General features: G+C 41.2%; 1 protein-coding gene across 1 annotated transcript in view; it reads left to right on the forward strand.

Annotated features, from left to right (window-relative positions):
- The window catches only part of PDE9A (phosphodiesterase 9A), a gene marked incomplete at its 5' end in the record, with an annotated part of 73,928 nt that overhangs the window by 13,746 nt on the left and 41,321 nt on the right, over positions 1-18,861 (forward strand). The window contains 3 exons of the mRNA XM_083361599.1: positions 760-830; positions 3,497-3,574; positions 4,289-4,332. Coding sequence (XP_083217725.1) covers positions 760-830; positions 3,497-3,574; positions 4,289-4,332 — 193 coding nt within the window. The remainder of the gene's footprint in view (positions 1-759; positions 831-3,496; positions 3,575-4,288; positions 4,333-18,861) is intronic.

Genomic DNA, 18,861 nt, shown 5'->3' on the forward strand with positions numbered 1-18,861 from the left:
CTCCACAGTTAAGAATTAGTGTGACATGCAAGTCCAGCACCTTTAAGTGATCAAACTCAACATCTTCCTTTGGCTTTTCCCTCTCCTGAATTATGATAAAAAATTCCCATTATTTATTATTTATTATGCTTTTAATCTACTAAATAATCCATGTTTCCTCAGAAGATTATAACGCTAATTAAAAAGAATAAAACAGAAAAATAATTGCAAACTAATATTTTATTTAAAAGCAATTGTCCATTCTGAATTTTTTTTGCAACTAATTCTTGAAGAAATATTGTGGTGAGATGGGTGGCAAACAAATTTAATAAATAATATGAAATATTATTTTATAATATTTTTACAAATATTTTGCTTAAAAAGTTTAGTGGTACAGGCCTGGCTTTTTAACCTGGCTTTTATGTCCAATCAAGTTCTGGAAGTGGTATCTACTGTATTCTTCTACATTGGAATGCATTGTATTTTCAAGAGTTCTGACTGAGAATGATTAATTGGGTAGCACCAAAGGCCCACTGAATAGATACAGATGCCTTGGAGGATTGGCAGTAAAGATGGCCATTTGTTCCAATGAGAATTTTATAAACACTTTGGCTGGAAGGGTGTTTTTAAATAAAATACACAATAAAGGCTTCAGAAAAATAAATGGAAGAGAAACCAGATCATACTTGGTTTGAAACAAAAATCAGACAATAGGTTAAAATTGCCATTACAAGCTCTTTCTTCTGGTTATGTCTTCACTAATACTCTTTTCTTTGGAAGGTGACTTTCAGCAAGTATTGTAACTCTACAGATATTATGGAGCTCTTCTGCATTGCTACAGGATTACCAAGGTAAAAATATTTTCTGAGAACACTTTATGTGAACTACTGAAATTAAATTTCTTCTATCTATGATTATAAAGAACGTAGAAAAATAAATATGTCTACCATTATGAAATATGAAAAATGTCATATAAGCATATTTATGTATTTTAAACAATGTAAACATGGCTTTTTCATTCTTTCTTAAAAATTTGGCCTATAAGCAATAATCCATGCATACCATGAAAATTAATTAAAGAAAATGAGAGGCCACCAGATTTCATCATCAATGTTGCTTTAAAAAAAATCCAGAATTCTAAGTTCTATGCTATGGGACTAAAATCCTTACAGCTCTGTGAGGTAAGTCAACATTTTTAATCTTTCTTTTTACAGATGGGACTAAGTTTGAAAGAAATGAGAACTGGGTATTTATAGATTCATATTTCAGTCTTTTTAGCCTCTGTGGTGCATTAGCTCTGATAAACATGGAGCCTCAGGCCAAACCTCCACAAATTCAAAGAGATGTAGCTATCTTAGCTCCAGGCTGTTTAGTGCTTTAAACTTCATAACCAGCATTTGCAACATGAATGTGCTGTATAGTGTACAGACATTAGAATGGATTCTTTTAAAAGCTGGTAGAAAACTAAACCACCATTTGATCTTCTAGAATGAAAACTGAGAACATTACAATATTTCTCCTACAGTGATATTAGGACTGCAGTAAGTGAAGGTAGTTTATCACATATATCTCTTTTCTTGCTTTACCTCTCATCATTATATTAAAAATGGAAAGAAAGCGTGTAACATCTGTATTGATATTTGAATTCTGTCTTAGGCTTTATTCACGTATGATAGGTGCAATGTATTGGGGGTTTTGCTTGTAGTGATTACATGTCTGTTAAATGCTGCTTTAATGGTTGCTCAATGGTGTGTATGTGTAATAGCTACTGACTAAGCCAGACTTGTTGTCTCCAGGGCTATCATTGGTAGATTTGGGGCAGGAATGGCTTCCTTCAAATCTATTGACCGCTGTCTAGTGGCCAACCGTATAAATAGCTGTGCAGCAGCCATTTTTCTAATTCACTCAATGTCTGAGCATTGTGTTGCTTGAAACATTAAAGTAATAACGATATAATCAATTCATTTAAAACAATGTAGGGAAAGTATAATAAAAAGACATAAAAGCCATTATCTCAATATAACATGGAAACTTAAAACTAACTGAAAATATCTGGGAAAGAAAATTCTTTTCTTTTAAATGGGAAAGATTCTGACTTTTTATGCTTCTTTTGCTGGTATTACATGTCAACTGAAAAACAGGGTTTTCATTCCTGTATGTAAGTCCATAATAAAGGCATGTAATTATCTTACAACATTTCAGACTTTAAAATATCATCATAAAATGTAATGGAAAACCATGCATCTCTTTAAATATTTCTTTAATATAAAACCCTTTCATATTTTACCATCTAGACATCTTTCAAAGGAAAGTAAACAAATTCATGCAGAGGCATATCAACCATATCAGTTGCTTCACAACATTAGCAGAATTGCATTCATTTCCTTCTTGAGGGAGCAAGTAAGAATACAGATCTGTTTCACAATGTTATCAGTGTTCCAATTAACACAGTGAGATAATGCATGCAATGAATATGTGGTGCAATACCATGAATATTTCAGGTGCAGAAAATGCAATTCAGTCTAGATTTATTAGGAAAGAGCTTGTCCCCTTGGACAAATACACCCCCACGTGGAAAAACCCTGGGATGCCAGTAGGGTGTGTGTCCAAAAAATTAAGATTGCAGCCATACTTTCTTTTTATTCAAGGTGCTAGTAATGGTGTTCAAAGCCCTCCATGGCATGGGGCCGGAGTACCTCGGGGAACATCTGCTGCCGGCATCAAGCTCCCTGCGCCCTGTGCGTTCCCACAGAGAGGGCCTCCTCAGGGTGCCACCGGTCAGAGAATGCCGTCTTGTGGCCCCCAGGGGGAGATCCTTCTCTGTGGGCGCCCCGGAGCTATGGAACCAGTTACCGGTTGAGCTCCGGACGGCGCCCGATCTGCGCTCCTTTCGCCGCGATCTGAAAACATACTTGTTTGAGCAAGCCGGCCTGGCATGAGGGGGATTGGTGGGGTTTTTTTATCATTTTTTTATTGGGGTTTTTACTATGTATTAATTGTATTTTAATTGGGCATGTATTTAATTATCTTTTAATTTTTGTACATTTCTGTGTTTTATTCTTGCCCTGTACACCGCCCTGAGTCCTCAGGGAGAAGGGCGGTATAGAAATATTAATAAATTAAATTAAATTAAATTTATTCTCCCACAGATGCTCCTGCAAAAATCCTAGGCCATTTCTCTATTTGTGCAGCTGAAATCTGTATGCATGCATCTGTATGTTCACTTTCTGCTGAATGTTCAGAGGATACACAAACAATAGTGAGGATATCCCAAAATTATGACCACACTTTCCACTACAACATAAGATATTTATTTGAATACTCCAGTCTTTCCTAACCTGGAATTCAACAATAGGATTCTGCAATACTTATTTTGGCACTCTTCTTCCCTTAAACAGTTGTAGGCAGCAACTTTTTAAACTACCTGTCAAACTTCCTATTAAAAATGTGCAATTGCAGTGCAAAGGCTGGGTTCTAACCTGGTTCAATAAACCTAGCTTTAAACTTTGTCTTCCAGGAATACAACCATTTCACTCTTCACATCCGATGACTGCATGGTATCCATTGATCCCACTATGCCATCCAACTCAGAAAGGCAGGTATATCTAGTTATGGTTGAAGCTAACTTCACAAAATGGAGGTTGGTTTTTTTTTTTACTCAGAAGTTGTCCTTTTGTATTCCTGGTTAATGGGAGACCACAAAAATTACTATTGCAACTCTGAAGATCCTTTTAAAACTAAAACCTTATACATTAAGAAAAGTATAAGGAGTTTTATCTGGGGGAAAAGTATGCCGCAAAGAATTAGCTTATATAAAAACAAAACATCTGAGTTTTTCTGAGGCTTACATTGTGATTATATGCACTGATGGTCCTTCACTAGAAGAAACAAACAAAACATCATTCTTAATGCAGGAAGTTTGGGACATGTGTATCAATTAGTGGTCAGAAACCCTAACGTTCTCCTATTCCCAAAGCTCCTCTTCTTTTCCCAATACTTCTCTGTTTCTGCTATAATTTCCCATCACGGCGGTTTACACTGAAAAATCATTTTTATTCTTCACAATCTATAAGGTTTTAGCCTCAAGCAGAACACATACTGTAATGTTCCATTAACAGAATTATATATGTGAGTAGCATGGTCTGATCATAGTCAAGACCTCCTCACTTTATTGGAGGTGAACAGGTAAATTTTCTGTACTTAAATGATAAGCAAGAGATGTGTATAGCACTCCTTTTTCATCACAATAGTGTTAATCATTTGGAAAAAAAAAACATGCTGTAAGGGTTTTTTTCTCTCCTTCCTGTAGGACTCCTTACAAAGTAATACCTGTGGCTGCTGGACAACAAACAGGTAAATTATATTTTAAACTGAAATAATTTTAGAACTGTTCTCAAGGTTGTAAACCTGTATTGAAATGATATTTGATATGATACTTAAATCAGAATTAAAAACAAATTTACTGGGCATTTTAAGCCCACTAATTTTAATAAGATAGACTCACCCCTTGAGGTACCATGACTGTGCCATAGGAGATATCATTTTACAGTTTCAGTATTATTTTCATGTAGTTGACTCATCTGTTTGACACACTTGTTTGCCAACGTTTAAATTCTATAATGTACCAACATCTGGTATGCTAGTACATTTGCTTCTCTTTCAAAAGGTTTGTTGGAAAAATATTTTTACATAAAATTGAAAATGATTTTAAAAAGTCTCTAAAAAAGGATTAAGTATTCTAACTGGCAGGGCTTTTTTTCCTCATAGAACGCTCAGAACGGAGTTCCGGCACCTTTTTTGGATGGAACCTTGTAGGGTAGGCAAGGCGGGTTGTATGACATGTGTGAGTTCCGGCACCTTTTTCTTTTACAAAAAAAGCACTGCTAACTGGAATAAAAGTGCCCGTTCAATGGCAAAATACACTTGTAGATAACAGACTTACTTTCTCATTATTTGATTTTTCTACATCTGAGCAGTTCAAAAGTATGAGGTGATTCTCATTATGAAAATGGTTTTTTTAAAGACCCAAGATACAAGGTACTTAGAGATGTACTTACTGTCAGGAACAAAACAAAAGAGAAGTGGTTTCCAAGGACATGACAAGGAATGTTGGATCAGCACAGATTTATACAGCTGCCCTAGGATGAGGTTCATATAAGATACAAGCCAATTTATCAGGTTGGTAAATACGGCTTCAGAAGAATCCCAAGGAGTTGGTTGAATATTAAGGATATGCCCTATCACTTTTATGCCAAACCTATAATGTGCCACCAAGACTATGTTTTTTAATTATATTGTGACAGTGTTCTTCTGGCAGCAAATCCTTTTTCCTAATGCTTTGGCCTAGAAAGGCCTGACTGTAATCACAGCTGTGCTGCTGAGCAGTGGGGGGAATCAAGAACTGTTTCATTGGCTTCTTTCCTGATGGTTGCTGTAAAATTGACTCTGATAGGAATCCTTTATTCTTAATTAAACTTTCATTGATTGCTGTGAGCTGTTTGGGGAAATCACTTTGCCATATTGCCTTTTCCTGGGTGGCTAAGTAATCTAATTATGTCATTCTCCCACATGATTCTTGCTGATGGACCTTGTGGCCAATGCTTGTTTCCAGATCTAAACCACTTTTTTGTTCCCAGATGTTTTGGGGATAAGAGAGGGCTCTTGGATTTCTAGATATCTAGCGCTGAGATTTTATGCTTCCCTGGGACAATTTTTTACAATACAGCTACCCATGGAGCACTACTTATATGTCAACATCCTTAGATAACACGGTGCTCTTGAGAGAATAGATGACTTTTTTTCTCTAGAATTCAAGAAAAATAAGTACTTGAGCCAGTTCCAAGATGGGTTGAGAGTAGTTCAGCCAGCACTTCAGGACAGATTCGAGCAAATATTGTTAATTTGCAATTCTCTAACTGGAGAGAAAGATTAAAATGTTCCAGCACTTCCATGATCCAGTTTCCTTTGAAGGAATATCATGGGATACTTATTGTGTGTTATTTACATTCATGCTGACAGTAGCTGAAGCTGTATATCTAAATAACTTCTAAATGCCCTAAGCCTTCTGTGGCTCCACATTCAGTATCACTGTTATGAATCTGGCTCTGTCTTTCAAAATGACGAGCATTTTACATGTGGGTGGGAACATCTGAATTATATCACTTCCTTGGGAAGGGTGAGGGAGAAGTGGAACAAGATAAAGACACGGACTTCTAGTCCTGCTCCACAATGCTTACCACAGATCTGCTGCTAAACACACAGTCAAAGGTGAAAAAAGAGTTGTGGGCTAGACTTCAACATGTGAGTGAACATACCTATTATTTATCTGATTATCTTTATCTTTTCATCTTCTTTTTCAAACAGTTGCTTTGTTTGTCTTGAGCTCTGACACAGATGTCTAGAAATTAGGCCAAAGTCCTTGTGAAATTAAACAACCCTAAGACAAGTTTCTGATCCTTGACTGAGAAATTGTTCAAAAACAATTTCTACAGGGGTTGTCTCATTTATGCAAAAGATAACACTCACCCAGATTCCCTTTCCAAACACTATAAAAGAAAAAAAAAGAAAAAATCCAAACCCAGCCTGGTAATCCTCTCCAGCTGATCACCCTAAGCACAGGAAATTACCACTTTAGTGCATAAATATGGAAAATAAGGGCATATATTTTTCTTTCTGATACTTAAGCACAATCCTATCCTATTGACTCAAGTAAGACAGTTCAAGAATACAATGATTTTTCATGATCATAAATATCTGCATTGTGCTGTTTAAATATTTCCTTTATTGTGATCTTTCCTGGCATTTTGCATGACAAATTTGGCTGCACAGGCAGGAAGCCACGGCAAGCAATCTAACAAGGGATTCTCTGATATTACTAACAGTTTTCTGATGCCTTAAGGTTCCCCCTCCCACTCAAATAATTTCCCTTAATCTTTTAAAATAAAGGTGCAGGGAATTAAAATGTGTGCTATTAAAGGCAAGGATAAATTCTCATGTTTTTATATAGATCCTGCTCTGATTGTAGCAGCCTGCATTCATGAACAGCAAAATAGATTTTTGTTTGTTGTATCTGCATCCACTGGTTTCCTGGCCAGATCTGAAGGCTGAGATAATGTGACTTAAGCAAAAGAGGTCAAATAAACTGCTTTATTCCCACACTGCAGGTGTTGCATCCACAGCATAAGCCCCAGTGGAATATCATGTACTCATCCTGGGAAGAGCTCCCATTGACGTCAGGCTAGGGACCTTACAGAGTGCATTACAGACCAAGAATGACTAAATCCAAGGCAGCCAGAAGGAAAACCTGGGTTTTACCCCACAGCTGTTATCAATTAGTAATTTCTGCATTTCTCTCTAGGATATTGAAGGGTGAGGGAAAGAATCCTGTTTCTATCCCTAATCCCCAGGTTTGCAAAACAACCCCAACAATAAAAATACAGTACTTTTGACAATGTGTACTTTTGTTGTGTACTGGGTTCGTTGCTTGAGAGAAGAGATGAGGCAAGTGAGTTCAGTCAGGAACATTCTTTATTTGCTTGTAGGAACCGAACTGGGGAACAGGGCTGAGAATGCAGCTATTTATACCCTGGCCTCTAGGTGGCAGCCAATAGGTTTAAAGCAACCTATTGCCGCCCTAGAAGCAGCCAATGGCAGTGCTGGAGACGGGTTGTTTGAGGAGCTGGGAGCCGTTAGCCAGCTCCTTGCTTAAGCAACTTTCCAGCAATCAAACCCACATGATAACACAAAGCCCAATACATTACACCCCTCCCCCCTAGAATGTACACACATTATAGCAACAAAACGAATAAGTACAGCAATTACAGTGTTTGCAAAATACACAATAGTAGTATGCATGAGTACAGCATTGTTTCAAATGTTCAGTAATACAGAGGCTTTCCTGACTAGCAGCAATTTCAGTGACAAACACAACATTATAGCACGATTATTTTAGGACAAAATCCTGTAAGTATGCAGGAGGATTGCGAACCTTTGTGGATTGCCTGGGAGAATCCGGCAACTCCCGGTCTACCAGCTTGCCCACTGGGCTGGGTAGACCAGGGTCCTTGAGTCCAAGAGAGTCTGGCTGACTCGAATTTCTCTGGCTGATCGTTCCAGGTCGGCCCACCCTAGAGTCCATTGTTCGCGCAGAGTTAGCACAGTGATTGTATTGTTCAGGTTGACTTTCCCCATCAGGGGGCTCATGTTGCACTCCCGGGCTTTGCCCCTCTACAACCACCTCCCCGTTGCTCTGACTACTAGGGTCCTCAGAGCATGTGAATTGTTCGGCCTGGCTGACGGTTTGAGGTCCTTGAATTGGACCTGGAATGAAGTCCTCGCTTTGTGGCCATTCAGGAAACCGCTTCCTCAGCCGATCAATATGGCAGTGAATGACTCGCCTGCCATCTAGGGTCACTTTGTATGGGAGAGGGCCTGAGATTTTAGTGATTTTGCCTGGCACCCATAAGTTCCCATGCCCATAGTTCTGGGCCCACACCCCATCACCCACTTGCGATCCCCTCAGAGGTCTTGGACGAGAGGCGTCAGCTGCCATCCAGTCTGGGTGCAACCTGTCCAGTTTCATGATTAGCCGCCTTCCCCAGTGCAGCTCTGCTGGGCTTTTGCCAGTTGCCGTGCACAGCATGGTATGCTGGCAGAGCAAAAAATCAGCCAGTCTATGGTGCCAATCCCCAATCACTATGTGCTTCAGTGACTCCTTTGTAGTGTGCACCATTCGTTCAGCTTGACCATTGCTAGACGGATGAAATGGAGCCTAATGAAGTTAGCCCTCAAGAAGGCTTGAAATTATGCAGTTGTGAACTGGGCCCTGTTATTGGATACTACAACGTCTGGTAGCCCATGCATTGCAAAGAGTTTCCTAAGCACCTGGATGGTCCTAGCAGTAGTCATATTCACGACTGGAATAACTTCCAGCCATTTAGAGTGGCTGTCGACCACTATAAAAAATAGCTGTCCCTGAAAGGGCCCAGTGAAGTCGATATGAATCCTCGACCAGGGAGTGTGTGTCTCCTCCCATCTATGGACAGGAGCATGTGGCATCTCAGGCTTAGACTGCTGACACGTGTAACACCCATGTACTTGAGCTTCTATGGCTTTATCTAATCCTGGCCACCACAAATAGCTTTGTGCCAATGCCTTCATCTGGACAATACCCGGATGACCTTCATGAAGTGATTGCAGTACCCTGTCCCTTAATGAAGTGGGAACAATGACCCTGCTCCCCCATAGAATACAACCCTTGTGAGCTGAAAGCTCGTGTCTACGTGTGAAGTAGCTCTAGAACTCGGGTCCAGGACTATTTTCTAGCTACCCCATGTGAATCCAGGAAAGCACTCTGTTTAAAATCTTGTCTGCAGCAGTTTCTGCAGTTACATCCCCAGCATGGAGGGGAAACTCTGGCAAGTCCTGAATAGACAAAATGCGGGCCACTGGAGCTGGAGCTGGCTCAATTTGAGGCAATGGAAGCCTGCTGAGGCCATCTGCATGGCCCATATCTTTGCTGGGTTTGTGAATTAGCCTGAAACTGTAGGCCAATAAAAATATGGACCATCTTAACATCCTAGGGGACAAAATGTGGGGTGTCTGTCTGTCTGTAGTGAATAACCCCAATAGCGATTTATGGTCTGTGAAGACCATGAAGTCCCTTCCATACAAGTAGTCGTGGAATTTTTTTACTCCAGCTACAATTGCCAATGCCTCTTTATCAATTTTTGCATAATTATGCTCTGCGGAGGACAGTGTCCTAGAATAGAAAGCAATTGGAACGAGTCCCATTGCTCTCCAAGTGGCTTAAAACAGCCCCCACCCCATATGGGGATGGGTCACATGCAAGGCATACTGGCATTGACTCTTTAAATTGGGTGATCGTTGAACTGGCAGACAGTAGGGCCTTCAACACCTTAAAGCTGCTTTCATGTACCTTGGTCCATTTCCAAGCAGTGTTTTTATCCAAGAGCTGGTATAACGGTTCTGCCACTGCAGCCTTGTTAGGAAGGAATGCATGGTAAAAATTTAGGAGGCCTAGGAATGCCTGAAGCTCTCCTTTTGTCTTGGGGCTAGGTACTATCTGAATGGCTTTCAATTTGGACTCAGCAGGGTGGATGCCATCGGCATCGATATGGAAACCCAAGAACTCAGTTGAAGGGACTCCAATGCTACACTTGTTTTTCTTAAGTTTAAGGCCCGCTTTGCGAAGCCGTTGAAGGACAGTTCTGAGCCTCCTTGCAAGCACCTCAGTGGACTCACCAGTAATGAGCACATCGTCGAAATAGGGGCAGACCCCCGGAATGCCCTTGAGCGTGCACTCCATAATGCCTTGAAAAATGCCAGGGGCCACACTAACCCCAAATTGCAGGCATTTTACTTTAAAAGCCTCCCTGTGAGTTACAATAGTCTGTGCCGCTGCTGTGGCCTCATCCACAGGAAGTTGTTGGTAGGCCTGAGCCAAATCTAACTTTGCGAAAACTGTACCCCTTGCAGTGATGCCAGGATGTGGCTCATTACTGGCACCAGGTACACATGCTGTTTGAGTGCACGATTAATTGTGCACTTGTAACCAGTGCATATTCTGACCTCTCCATTGGCTTTTAGTGGGGTGATGATTGGGGTTTCCCATTCACCCCCATCTATGGGCTGTAGTACCCCCTGTTTGACTAGCTTATCTAATTCAGCGTCTATCTTGTGTTTAAGAGCAAATGGCACTCTATGAGGTTTAATCCTGACCAGCACTACAGTAGGATCTAGTTTAAATGTTATTGGCGGGCCCTTGTAAGTTCCTAGACTTGAGTCAAACACATCTGCGAACTCCTCGCATACTGTCTCTCAACTCACGACTTGCATCCGGTTGATACCGGTGGCTTGGATGCCTAATGCATCAAACCAATCGAGCCTGATCAGGCTCGTTCACTGACCCCCTACTACAACAACATCCAGGTGCCCAAAAAACCCCTTAAATTTGACGGCCAGTGTGGCCTCGCCCTAGACTGCAACTCTGGCATTCTGGAAGTCGGTCAGTGTAATATCAGATGGCCTGAGGTTTGCCCATCTCTTGCTGTGATTGCAGACAAAATTAAATGTTTCAAGTGATATGATGGACATGGCTGAGCCTGTGTCCAGCTCCATCTTGCAAGGGACCCCTTGCAACTTGACCTAAAGTCAAAATTTTGGCTTAATTGGGCAGTGAGCTCCTTTGCGGCAAATGCTTCTATTGCTGGAGCAAAACCCTATGCTAAAATGTCCCGGGACCCAGGTACCTCTCCTGATTGGAATGTCTGACTGGCGGTTCAATTGCCAGTCCTTCTGGCAACCTCTGCAGATGGACGCGATGTGGCCGGTTTTCCCGCAGGCCCGGCACGTGGCTGTCTGGAACCTATAGTCCATGTGTTAGTGGCGGCTGCCACACCCTGGGCACCTAAGGAAGAGATCTGTCTTGTAAGTTTTCCCTTATTGCTTGTCGCTGTGATGCTGTTGGTTGTCGTGCCTTTGGAGCTTGCCAACTGCTGTGTTGTCGTCGGAGTCTTCAGCATGTTCGGCATCCTCGTGGTGGACAGTCTCCTCGTGCTGTGCTGTTTTGGCAGGCCGCATGGCCCTTACGGCCCTGGTGGCAGCTTCATCCACCATGATGTCCTTCAATGCATCTGGGAATGACAGAGTCTCTTTGGCGAAGAGTTTTTGTTGCAACTGTCAATTCCAGAGGCCGCAGATGAGCCAGTCCCAGAGTCTCTCCTCTACATCGAAGAACTGGCATAGGCATGCGGCCTGCCTCAACACCATGATGAATTCGGACGCTGTTTCAACCGGCTGCTGAACCCTCTGTTCGAACACGTAGTGCCAAGCGATTACCGACAGCTTGGGATGGAAGTGGTCGCTGAGCCGTTTCTTCAAGTCCATGAACGTTACGGTCTCCAATGGCATCGGTGCGAACAAGTTCTCTGCGATGTCGAACATGGCTGGGCCGCAAACACACAGGAGCCTAGCAGCCTTCAGGCCATCCTCAGTGACTTGGTTGGCGTAGAGGTAGTTCTCGACTCTGGATAGATATGAAGACCATCTTTCCAGGTGAGCTATGTCAAATTCTTCCAGCTTTCTGACCTTCACCATTTTGGGTTGGTCTTCACTGCTGGGGCTCGTTGTCTTCTTGTCCTGCTCCTCTGTATGCCCAGGGACTGATCCTCAGGGCTCGTGGTCACTAGCTTGGCTGTGCAAGGCCGACCGTAGAGGGGGGGAATTGCTTTCCCACCAGGCACATTCCGGTCTCACTCCTAGTGACTCTCAGCTCTGTTGAAGGAGCAGAATCCCATCCTCGTCACCAGTGTTGTGTACTGGGTCTCCGGCCTCGTTCGGAGAGCAGAAAAACAAGCAACCGAAATGAGTGCCGAGTCCTCAGGAAAAGTTTATTAACGAGAAGTAGTACAAATCCAACAGAAGCAAAGCCAGCGTTGGCTGCTACCCGCAACCAATGCTGTTAAATACGAAGTGCATGTACACGCCCATGCCCCTCCCAACCGCACCCTCAGCCGCCCAACCCACATTTAAGGATCATCCCTCCCAGAAGCCTCCTTTAGTTTCCCGTCCCGGCACCCGGCACCCTCCACCCTCCAGGTGAGTTCCCTCGCACAACCTTGCCCCACCACCGTCACAATCCACCCCCACACCCCTCCCTTGGGCCAGCACACCCCGCCCCCGCTCTTTGGACAACTCCCCGCCCTGCCATGGGTCCCTACGTTGCATAGCCGCCGGGTCTTCTGCTGTGTGTTCCCGGGCACAGGCCGCGACTCCCTGCCCCGCACCCAGACGCTTGCAGGGCCCAGGCCAATTCATCAGCCCCGTCGGTGCCTTGGCAGCCAATCCTACGGCTGGCCCAGGCTCAGGCTTCAACGGGTCTGCCGACACCAGAGGGAGCTGGTCCGGCTGTTGTGCACGTGCGTGTGCTTCCGCGGCGACAGCAGGCCCATCGTGCGCACGCGCGCAGCTCCCAGCTGGCCATGCATCCGGTCGACGCCGTTGCTGCCGTTCTGGCGTAGGAGCAGCCCGCCTCTGGTCGAGGGCGTCGGGGTGAACAGCGGAGCAGTTTGAGGTGAGGGCGTGGGGATGCGGTGCCGGTCGTCGGGGCACCGCCGAGTGTCGAGCCCGTGGGGCGCGACACTGGGTTCATTGCTTGAGAGAAGAGATGAGGCGAGTGAGTTCTGTCAGGAACATTCTTTATTTGCTTGTAGGAACTGAACTGGGGAACAGGGCTGCGAATGCAGCTATTTATACCCTGGCCTCTAGGTGGCGGCCAATAGGTTTAAAGCAACCTATTGCCACCCTAGAAGCAGCCAATGGCGGCGCTGGAGATGGGTTGTCTGAGGAGCTGGGAGCCGTTAGCCAGCTCCTTGCTTAAGCAACCTTCCAGCAATCAAACCCACGTGATAATACAAAGCCCAATACATTACACCTTAATCTTGATATTTTGTTGTGGTGGGGGGACCTACAACTGTGGTTCCCCAACCATGAGGAAATCACGGTGCATGCTTGAGTGAACAGAAGTAGAGAAAAGGTTTGCATGGAAACCACGTCTTGTTTGTCACCTTCTTCAAGATATAGTGAGTGGGATAGTTCTTAATCCAAAGAGTGGCCTAAACAGATACTTTGGCACAGCATGTTACTTTTGCACAAGGGGCCGTCTAGCAGGATCACTACTTGTTTTCCCTAATAATGCTTTGAACACTATCATAGCTGGTCATAAATTCTCACTCTGAACCAAAAGGTTATAAAAACATCCACTTTCCCTCTAACTGGCCACAGATTGGATGATACTGATAACAAGGAATTATACATGGAAAATTACTGCTTGCTATCTGTGGATTTTTATTATGAAAGTTTGCAACTGTAACAGGACTACAATTTTTCCACAGATATTTCCACATCTATATAGGATAATACCTTAATCGCTCTAAGAAATATTTGTAGCCTGGCATTCTATGGGTTATCTTTGGAAATGTCTGATGAAAGTTCATAATATAGCAGGCAGTTTTATACAGCTCAGGCAACCCATCCTTTGCAGCAGATTCACTGACTTTCAGTACATTTTTAAGCTAAATTTTGTTACACATTTCAGCTCTACCTTTATGAAGATTCTCTCCTATTTCCTTATTGTTACATCTAGAATCTTTTTATCTAGAGAAAATTGCCTTTCGTGCTGATATATTTTCAATAATGACAGATTATCTATCCATCCATCCATCCATCCATTCATCAAAAAATAAATTAACTGTTCAACAAATTCACATATTTGTTGGAAATTCCTAACACATCTAGAAATCACCAACTGAGGGAGGCCGAAAAAATTTTTCTGAATCTTTCTCCAAAACTCAGAAGGATCACAATGAATTTTCTTGAGATAACATGGGGAAATGCCTTTGCTTGAAATTTTGAAGTACAGGTAGTCCTCAACTTAATACCACAATTCAGCCCCACATTTCTGTTGTTAAGTGAATTTTGCCCCATATTACGACTTTTCTTGCCACAGTTGTTAAGTGAATCACTGCACTTGATAAGTCAGTAAGTTGATTGTTAAGTGAATCTGGCTTCCCCATTGACTTTGCTTGTCAGAAGGTCAGAAAAAGTGAACATGTGACCCTCGGGACACAGCAACGGTCATAAGTATGAACCTCTGAATTTTGGATCACATGATCATGGGGAATGCTGCAAAGGTTGTAACTGTGAAAAATGGCCATAAGTCACATTTTTCTTTATCTCTGTTGTAACTTTGAACAGTCACTAAATGAACTGTTGTAAGTCGAGGGCTACCTGTACTGTAATGCCTCTCACCATTTATTCATACAGGATAGGGTGCGTGGTTGACCTACACTCTCATCACACTGTTATCTGGAAATATATTGGTTGATGAATTGATTATATTCCATCTAGCTGACTCTAGAATAAAAGTATTATCTAGAAACACAACACAGTGGATATCCTTTAATTGCTACTCCTGCGATATAAGCTTTTCTAAATGTTTACAGTTCCATAGCCCTTCTGGAGAGTACTGCAATGCTCTTCCTTATTAAGGGGTCCCAGTCAGCAGTGTCTCCCATTTGTAACCCTCTCAAGATTTCCCACCATTGCTTCTCTGCAGGTAGTCCTTGACGTACAATTGAACTCAAAATTTCTGTTGTTAAGTGAGTCATTTGTTATGTGAGTTTTGCCCCATTTTACCACCTTTCTTGCCACAGTTGTTAAGTGAATCACTGCAGTTGATAAGTTAGTAACCCGGTTGCTAAGTGAATCTGGCTTCCCCATTGACTTTGCTTGTCAGAAGGTCGCAAAAGGGGATCGCATGAACTTGGGACATGGTCATAAGTATGAACCAATTGCCAAGCCTCTGAATTTTGGATCACATGATCATGGGAAATGCTGCAGAGATTGTAACTGTGAAAAACGGCCATAAGTCACATTTTTCAGTGCTGTTGTAAATTTGAATGATAATGCTGTAATTCAAGGACTACCTGTATTTTGATTTTACAATCTAATAATAAACATGTTACAGAGAAAAGGGTGGGGAAATGGTACAATATTTGTTATGTAGGAGCTTTATAAAACCCAGAAGCAGCTTTTCTTTCCTCCCTCCACTGACCCACCATTGAAAAACAGAAAATCAGCAAATCAAGTCAAACCATGTCCAAGGATTTATCTATATATTTATATATCGATAGATAGATAGATAGATAGATAGATAGATAGATAGATAGATAGATAGATAGATAGATAGATAGATAGATAGGTGTGCTTATATGTAGACACATTTTAATGCCAAGGCTACCATACCTGAGCTCCAAAAATCAAATCAGCCACTATATGAACTGATCTCTGTTTCTCAAAAAAGCAGTGAGTAAGAAAAGATTGATTTTTTTCCTTGCCAATTTTAACCTAGCATTTAAACGTACATCAAATAGACAGAATCACCAGAGCGATTAAAATTCTGACAGACAGACATAGAGATAGAGATAGAGAGAGAGAGAGAGAGAGAGAGAGAGAGAGAGAGAGAGAGAGAGAGAGAGAGAGAGAGAGAGAGAGATTAGATACCAGAGCGATTAAAATTCTGACAGACAGACAGATAGATAGATAGATAGATAGATAGATAGATAGATAGATAGATAGATAGATAGATAGATAGATAGATAGATAGACTGGTGTGCTTATATGTAGACACATTTTAATACCAAGGCTACCATACCTGAGCTCCAAAAATCGAATCAGCCACTAGATGACTTGATCTCTGCTTCTCAAAAAAGCAGTGAGTAAGAAAAGATTGATTTTTTTCCTTGCCAATTTTAACCTAGCATTTAAACGTACATCAAATAGACAGAATCACCAGAGCGATTAAAATTCTGACAGACAGACATAGAGATAGAGATAGAGATAGAGATAGAGATAGAGATAGAGATAGAGAGATAGAGAGAGAGAGAGAGAGAGAGAGAGAGAGAGAGAGAGAGAGAGAGAGAGAGAGAGAGAGATTAGATACCAGAGCGATTAAAATTCTGACAGACAGACAGACAGATAGATAGATAGATAGATAGATAGATAGATAGATAGATAGATAGATAGATAGATAGATAGATAGATAGATAGATAGACTGGTGTGCTTATATGTAGACACATTTTAATACCAAGGCTACCATACCTGAGCTCCAAAAATCGAATCAGCCACTAGATGACTTGATCTCTGCTTCTCAAAAAAGCAGTGAGTAAGAAAAGATTGATTTTTTTCCTTGACAATTTTAACCTAGCATTTAAACATACATCAAATAGACAGAATCACCAGAGCGATTAAAACTCTGGCAGACTAAATCAAACCAGCAAACAAGCATAACCTACAGTTGTTTGGCTATTGGTGGAAGCATGGTCAAAAAAGTAGAGGGCGCTCTTCCTCCCCCCAACTACTTATGACTTCTTTTACAGCATGAAAAATGACATGAAGGTGGAAAGGTGCAATAGGAAAAATACAAGTGTGTTGACCTGAATTTTGATATTTTGATATTTGTTATGTCTACTATTACGGGTTTTCTGGCAAATCACAGCAATTTCTCAGCTAAGAGTTGGGAGAAAATGATGCCTTCCTTTATTGAAGTTGCCAACTTTTTATGGCAGAGATCCTGTGGATTTAATAGGAGAGATACAATGGTCAAACGGTTCCTTAGCAGGCAGTGAGGAGGAAACCTTCAGCTACTGAACTCTCCTTGAAGGTTACATGGGAAATCCACCAGGGAAAAGCGAGAAAAACTTGGCAACACCTAGAAGTCTTCAAGCAGTTTTGTGGCCAAGTTTGTAGGACACTTTGCAAATTTCAGTAGTTGAAACTTCTCCGTTTCACAGTTTCTGATAACTTGGGACCCTGGAATTGCATAAATAGTTAATGTGGATTCAGGAAAAGAGACCTTTGTCTCTTTAAGGCAAGAGGAACTGCTAGCTGTATATCTTTACTGTGCTGTTGGGTTATAAAAACATACGTCCTCGCTGTTTTATTACATCTATAAACATCAGGCTGCAGTTGACTGTTCCCTGGATTAGAATGTCCTAGGACTAAGGCTACATATATTTACCTAGGAGTAAGTCTCATTTAATTCAACGCACGTACCTTGTGGGTAAATAACTTTAAGCTTTGCACGTAAATTTAGAAAATGAGAGGGACGAAAAGTACAATATCTAGGGCAGGGATTCCCCCTCCCACCCTTTTTTTAAACTGGATTGTTTTCATAGGACTTGGTCATGCTCATGTAAGCTTCGGGCAGTGCCAAATACTGAAAAGCAGTGAATGTGGGATACAATTTATTCTTGGTTTGGCCTTTTATATCGTTCTGTGTCTGGTGGATGGTAAGCAGAAAGAAATCTTTTATGCTACTTTTAATTAAAAGCACTTCTTGTTCTGGTTCAGTTCTTGGATTGCTAACAAAAGGAGGGAACTGCTTTCTTTTTGAATAGATGAAAGCCATTTGCTTGAGCTAATCTTGCTGTTTACTTTTTTATTTTTTTATTTTTGCTTTATTGGAATACAGTAAATAAGCAATCTCTTGCACAGGCTGAATCTTTTCAGAAGCTTTGCTTTAGCTTAAAACTTTCTATGATTATTCACATTCATCACCACAGATGAATCTTTGCAAAAATGCTAACATGGAAAGATAATAGTATATTATATTTTATATATACAGTATGTATCAGAAAATAAGTTTGAATGAACGCATTCTTTAAAGTACATAATCTTGAATGTGTTTTCAATGAGTTTAACTCTTCATGTAGGCATTTAGTTATTTATTGATTTCAACAATTTCTGCGTAATAGTATTTCTTGCTTCATGATAGTAGGTCTAAATATTACAGTTATTTAAAATAGTAACTTTTCATGGAAAATGCATTGCTAAAGATAATTTGTGTATATTGGTACAGATCCATAATTTGATTAATCTGAAGTACTATGTTTTAAGGGTTCCCAACTTGCAGAAATTCTAAAACACATATATTTATGAAATACACAGATAGATGGCTATTAATTATGTCTTTATATAAGGACATTGTATTCAAATCCTAGTCTTTAAAAGCAATGCTCACATGCACACACATATAATTTTGTCTTTATATTAAGTTAACATTACAGATTGAATTATTTTATTGCACATGCCACATTTTCTTTAAAGAAAAGAAAATTAAAAAACAATTGGAATCTCAGAGCTGAAGGCTAGATTAGGAAAGTGGAAGGAACATCATTTAAAATGGCAAATCATGGATGTGTCTATTAAATCACCAGGAAGTGAGTTTAACTTGGGGGAGGTGTTTATTCATCTGTGAACAATATGTAGGAACCACAGATTTATTTTTACTGCTAAATAAT

Source organism: Vipera ursinii (assembly GCF_947247035.1).
Source record: "Vipera ursinii genome assembly, chromosome: 4".
In the NCBI taxonomy this organism is placed as follows: Eukaryota; Metazoa; Chordata; class Lepidosauria; order Squamata; family Viperidae; genus Vipera; species Vipera ursinii.